General features: G+C 36.1%; 1 protein-coding gene across 1 annotated transcript; it reads right to left on the bottom strand.

The window, feature by feature from the left end:
* Nucleotides 1–315: 315 nt before the first annotated feature.
* LOC133322913 (carboxypeptidase B-like) lies at nucleotides 316–1,423 on the bottom strand (the record flags this gene model as incomplete). Its single annotated transcript, XM_061531864.1, has 3 exons — nucleotides 316–597; nucleotides 680–1,205; nucleotides 1,282–1,423. Coding segments are annotated over 3 exons (950 nt in total), but the record flags the coding sequence as incomplete, so codon positions are not given.
* Nucleotides 1,424–7,059: the final 5,636 nt, after the last annotated feature.

Here is a 7,059-nt window from a genome sequence, read left to right as displayed (position 1 = left end):
ATAAATAATTTTTGCAATAAATAAATATTTTTCTTCTTACTTCCTTAATGTCTCATTTTTATGTTTCAATAAATAAATAAATTACCTAATATGTAAATATCAATAAATAATTTATGCTAATGTATATACTTATGTATGTTAGTGTGTGTGTTTGTTTTGTGTTCATTCATTAAAAGATTTATACTTTGTATAAATCTTGGCACTAAAAATTACTAGACCGTTATATGGCCTCCTCTTCTAGGCTATTCTCCACTACAGTGTGAGTGGGTCTGTGTGTTGGATGCCTTCGTATTTTTCTTTTGCGTATCCTTATCTCTATTGTGTGTTGGCCTTCAGTTTACGTCTACGGGCATTTTTACCCATGGTAATGGCACGAGCAACAGTCTCCACAAATGTATAGCCATCATTGCCATTGGGTTCGATGTAGGAGGCGGGTAGCACAAAACCGAAACGACCAGTGTCACCCATTTCAATTGTGTAGGCATATTTGATACCGGCAAAGCCCTTAGCCCAATCATCCGAACCACCAGCAGCTGGGTACAAAGTGTGAGCCGAGGAGCCAACTGTGTATTTAACACCACTGCGGCGGGTAATGGTCTAAAACAAACGAAACAAAAACGAAAACCATTATTTCTATTTACCCTCCATTTAACAAGACAATAGAAATAGTTAAACTTACCGTTCCTGCTTGACGTCCCACCAAATCCAAATCAGCCATATCTTTGGTAATATGATAATCATAACCCCATGGATACAAAATGTACTGACCATAACTGTGGAATGTCAAATAGGCCTTGAACGTATCGCGTGGGAAATTGCTAATGTATTTGGAAATGTAGAATGTCTCTGGTTCGGAGAATGCCTTAGAGCCTCTGTAGGTTTGTGAACAAGGATTAGCGGAGGTTCCCTTACCACCCCATTTATAACCAAAGTTACGGTTCAAATCAACACCGGGGCAAGCACGTCCATGAGATCTCATATTTTTACGCCATAGACGATCAGTGGTATGGGAATATTCATAACCATCAGGATTGGCAACAGCATGAATGTACCAGTTAATATTACGCATATAGGCGGGCAAATCATCCCATCCTTCAAGCAATTGATTGGCAATATAGGTAACAACAGCAGGACTAATCCATTCACGGGCATGCATACCACCATCGATCCAAATACCAGGGTTGTTGGCATTGCCATTGGAGATCCTGAAAAAAGGAGGAGGTACAGTTATTTTATGATTAAGTGTTTTGGGAGAAGGAGAGTGGTTTGAGGTTTACTTACTTCAAAATCTTTAAGGGCCTCTTTTCAATCGAATAACCAATAATTTCAACGGAGCAAATTTCAGGATATGTCTGAGCCATGTAATCAAAGAAGCCGTGGATATCTTCCAAACGATGATAGGCCTGCCATGTCAAACGGTGTCCTGGAATAGAAAAATTAATTTTTATATTAATTAAATAATAATATTTAAAAATTAATGAATAAAAAATTATGTGAATTATATTAAGTTCTAAAAAATTTTCCTAAAAGTTTTGATAGGTTTTGGGCCGTCTGTGGAAAATATTTTAAATTTTTTAATTAAAAAAAAAATAGTAAAATTAGCGCTTAGGTCTTCAATTTTGTAAAGAAAATGTTAAGAAAAAATTGAACTAAATTTTAAAAATATTGAGGAATTATCCTTTTTATAAGGAAAGAAACAAATTTTCCCATTCAAGAGAAAGAAAGTCACCCCTACCGACAATGATTTTCCTATTTGGAGCAAGCTCTTTCAAAAAAAAAGGAGAATTAGACGCAGTGGCGAAAATGTTCCGGAATCTGCTGTTGAGGAAAATATACACAAACTTATTTTTCTACTGAAAAAATCCAAAGGAAATCCGAGTTGTTTCTATGAAGGGGTTACTAAACATCGAAAAATACCATAGTCGAATATGTGGTAAAATTGCCAAGACAATCGGAACAAATTAGGCTGATATATAAGGGTTCACAGGGAAGAACCCGCAAAGCTGAGCATGGAGAAAATAAAACATTAAAAAATCCATGTCCACTATATATATTTTCGAGGGCTACTACATATATATCTGGTTATCTGGCCTAATTTATACCAACATTTTTTCATGTACTTAGACCGTTTGTCGAAGCTCCTGTCCGATTAAAACACCTTCAAAATATGGTTTTTGAATGCTTCAACAACATATACTGAATACTAAATTGAATCACGCCTTCTAGATGTGCGGGTTTAGAGAAGTTGGCCAGTCAAAAGGGCGCTGCCGATGTGTGAGAACTTTCATCGTCATGGCGCACAATAATTTGTGTTCTACTGTAAATTTTTCGAATTTCTATGAAGATGTTCGGCTAACCAGTTATGGTGAACCACGATAAAAAAATGAACGCCCTACGTTAATCCAGCGGATCAATGGTCATAGTTTTGCCAAAGAATCAACCTACAATTTGCTTATAAGTGTTTCTTCTGATTGTCAAATTGTGCGGGGAGTGTCAGACACTCAGTTTGAAAAATTGAGCTAGGACCGTCCAACATACCAAAACCCAGGAGTAATCTGAAAAACATATCTGAAAGCCTCATAATATCAAAAACTGAGGGGCTATACCATAAGGGTATAGCCAATATTGATATTCTTTGGTAAGACGCATTGATACCCAATAAGATCGCATTCAGTTCGAAACCAAATGCTGAATGTCGGGAGGACCGTTATATGGATTATACCCTGAAATTTGGACTAATATCGTTAGGATGTACCAGACACTCAGTTTGAAAAATTGAGCTAGGACCCGTCCAACATACCAAAACCGATGAGTAGCCTGAAAAATATGTTTCAAATCATCATCCTCATATGACCAAAATTATCGAAACTTGGGCTAATATCGATATTTTTATACCCTACACAACTATGTTGTCAGGGTATTATAGCTTTGTGCAGCCCCAAATGTTTGTAACGCCGCGAAATATTGGTCCTAGACCCACCTTTAAGTATACCGATCGTCATATCTCGACTAGCTGAGTCGATCTAGACATGTGTGTCCGTCCGTCCGTCTGTCCATTATAATTTGTAAACACGATACAGGCCATGTAGGATGGGTTCTGGCCAATGAAGACCCCTATTATTTTTGGAAAAGATCGGTTAATATTTAGGGGATGAAATGGACCAAATACTAAATTTTTGTCGGTTTTTCTGGTCGCTCCAGAGGCCGCAATTATGGCCCAAACACCGCGAAATTTTGCATGGAGAAGGGGATCGGGCCAGAGAATAAGCATGCATGTTTTGATAAAGATCGGTCAATATTTAGCGGATCAAATGGACCCTGACTTTTGTGTGAAAAATGACAAAATTTGTATTCTATGGCATATATATTTACTCCTGGAGGATGTAGACCCCAGGAGTTGATAGCAGATCCAAGAGGAGTGGTTGGCCTTTAAATTGATACCAAATATAGTGATGTATCTACTCAGATGTGGGAGTTACAGTCAAATATTTACAGGTGCTTACGTATTCAGATATTATTTAGTAACCCATTACCACATTAGAGGGAGAAATATCGCGCTGATGGCTTTGAAATTTTTCATGAAGTTCCAGTTATAGTCAAGAACAACGCCTACAATTTTCAGTGATGATCAGGATACAATTTTGGGATGAAATGGACGGAAAACATAATTTTTTGTGTGTTTTCGAGTAGAGTATAATCCGAAAATCACAACACAACCCACCGCGAAGGTAATCTGGACAAGTAATTAGAAGGACTGTACTGAATATTCGAAAAAAGTAAGAAAGAGGTGTTGTTGACCTCTAATCGGACAACAGGGGGCAAATATCACGATATACTACTCAGACTCAGAATAAACATCCTCAGAAAGATAGAGTTCGTGGTAGTTGTGTAGGGTATCGTATGGTCGGCCCCGTCCGACTATACTGCTCCGCTCACTGGTTTAGGATGTACCAGTTTGAAAAATTGGCCTATGTCTTGTTCAACGTACACGCATTCAGCTGAAAACCAAATGCTGAATGTCGGGAGGACCGTTTTATGGATTTTACCCTGAAATTTGGGCTAAGACCCGTCCAACATACCAAAACCGATGAGTAGCCTGAAAAATATGTTTCAATCCTCATATGACCAAAATTATTGAAACTAATATCGATATTTTTTTTAGGATGTACCAGTTTGAAAAATTGGCCTATGTCTTGTTCAACATACCGAAACCGACTCGTAACTTTAAAAATATGTCTGAAATTCTCAAAATATCAAAAATGTTGTTGGTACTTATTGTAAAGAAGTATGAACACCTAATAATATCAATGGGTCCCACCTTTGGACTTGATCTAGGCTTGATAAAGATAATAGGTTGTGCAAAGTTTGGTTGAAATCGGACAAAGTTTAGTTTCAAACATTGAAAATTACAACTATTTGTGGGAGAGGTACCATAATGACTGAACCAATGGGTCTTAGCTTCTAACTTGATCTGGGATTGGTAAAAATAGTAGGATGTGCAAAGCTTGGTTCAAATCGGGCATTCCATTCACCTGCTATTGGATTTATAAAAATTAAACATATTGACCATTTGTGGGGGAGTTATCGGAATAGTTGAACCAATGGGTACTGTCTTCAGACTTGATCTGCAAATATTAAAATGTTTCACCATTTGTGGCGGAGGTATCAGAAGGAGGGGACAAACGGACTTGATGTAGGCCTGGTAAAGGTAATAGATTGTACGAAGTTTGGTTAAAATCGGATAGTTCATTCGGCAAAATATTAACTATGTGTGGGGGAGGTACCTGAAGGAGTGGACCTATATTCTCCATCTTCGAACTTGAACTAAGTTTGGAAGAAATATTGTGATTCCCAAAGGTTGGATCGAATCGGTTACTCCCTTCGAGAGTTATCGTGCCCAATCGCCGGTCAACCGGCCAGACATACATATTTTGATGAGGCACATTTTTGTCATATCGATGTGAATATACCCTCATTAGCCAAAAGCCGACATTTCGAAGTGGTATTTTCTTCAATTTTATAAATATTTATTTAAATGAAAAATAAAATCAATACCCCTTGCAATAAAATAAAATGTTGGTAATAAATGTTAGCTCTGTCAAAAGTTAGCCAAGAAAATTACAATTAAGGTTCGATTTTATCAAAAAATTTTGACATGTCGTGCATGTTTTAAAAATACAAAATCCCCGAATTTTTTGTTCCTTAAAAAAATAATATCAGTTACTTTAATGGCATTGAATTTCATGCTGACTTTTGTTTAGTTTTTCTTTTTTTTATTTTGGAACTATAGAAGTAGTCGTGGGGCATTTTATTGTTTGTTAGGTGTCAATAAGGAAACGCCTTTGTCGATGATGATGATTTCCATGTCAGCAACACCAGACACCGAACATGCAATGTTGCTATCAAACGAAGGGTGGTTGGCAAAATGTTGTTGTTTTTTGAAATAAAAAAGTAAATTGGAAACAACTAAGCCACTCATAACCACCAAACATGCAATGTCATGGTGTTTAATAAGTCTGCAAAGTTTTAGTTCGAATTATTATTATTATTCTTTTTTTGGTAAAGAAATGAAAATAAATACCAAAGTCAATCTTAGAAACATAAAGGAAATGAATTAAGTGAATTTTGTTGATCGATATGGTGAAAGTTAATTCCCTTTCAAAAACAAATGCAGAAAAGAAAATTAGTGGAAGGGAAATTTAAGTTTTAATCATATTCGGAGAATATTTTCAATGAAATTATAAGAGCAGGAATATTAAAGGTATAGCTTGGGGTCTGGAGCTTTGCAACATAATGGAATATGGGTTCGGGCAGCTCTACCAATTGAATTATCTCTTATAGGTATCAATTTTTTCCCAGTACTCATAGAGATATGAGCCTTCTTCTTCTTTATTCCTTTCTTCGGGGTTTCACTCTCCAAATGCTCCACCATTATCTACCATTCCACACTCTATTATTGACTGATTGCTTGTTTCCTTTTGCCATTTCATTTTAATTTAAATTCCGTTTAATTACTCCTCCTCCCATTGGTTGCCATTATTTAACCTTTTTTCTTGTTGCCATGATTGCGTAAATAACAATGCGTTTCGAATTCTTAATCGAAACGATTCGAACAGTTTTGGATTGATTGCATTTAATATGCGTTTGCTGTGCCGACGACGATTGCGAATCAAAAAGAGGGTGTGAATTATAAACAATCAAACGAAACAGCAACAACAACAACAATAAAATAAAAAAGTTAAACGCATTTACCAATAAAGAGAAATGTAAATAACCCCGATTCGATTCGATTGTTGTTTATGCCAAATGTGTGTTTTTTGTAGTTGTTGCTGTTGTGGAAGTCCGCGTAATCGGAAAACGTTATTTGGGGTAAAAACAAAGTGTTATTGGAGATTGTCGGAAATGTTTTCAAAATTAATGTTATATTATTTAATTGTAATTTGAATTAAAATGAAATATGAGAATAATGAAAACAAATATATACAATATTTTCTACAAAAGACTAAAGTGCTAGGAAAATTTATTTTTCCTATAAACATGAAGAAAGGTGTCAGTACGGCGACAGATTCTCAGCATATGACATATGTAGTACACGTGTATACTTATCCTGCTATATTCGTCTACTGCTATTTTTGTTTTGAAAAAAAGCCTACAGAAGTACTGATGTATTGTGACCGTTTGTACCAGGAGATACTACAGTTGACAAACGTATGCTGTCGATCCAGGAGAACTTTCCATATAGACCTCAACTTTGGATTCAAGGTAGGTTTGTTAAAATATGACGATGTGCCATCATTGGATCAAATCGGTTTCTATGAAATTTATATATGAAAACTACACTTTGTGTGGGAGAGGTACAAGAAGGAGTGGAGCGATGGGTACCATTATCGGTCTTGAACTTATAAAAATATTACCAAATATCAAATCGGCCTTGAATATTGAATTTAAAGTTATTCAAAATGTCGACACGTTGTAAAGGAGGCACCAGAAGAAAAGGACCAATGGATTCCATTTTCGGACATGATCTAGGATTTGTAAAAATATTACAACCACCAAATT

The sequence above is a fragment of the Musca vetustissima genome, unplaced genomic scaffold (genome assembly GCF_032173495.1).
Source record: "Musca vetustissima isolate MV318-11 ecotype Yass unplaced genomic scaffold, APGP_CSIRO_Mvet_v1 utg113444, whole genome shotgun sequence".
Lineage (NCBI taxonomy): Eukaryota > Metazoa > Arthropoda > Insecta > Diptera > Muscidae > Musca > Musca vetustissima.
Note: the sequence above shows the minus strand (reverse complement) of the source record. Positions and strands in the feature narration are given on the sequence as shown.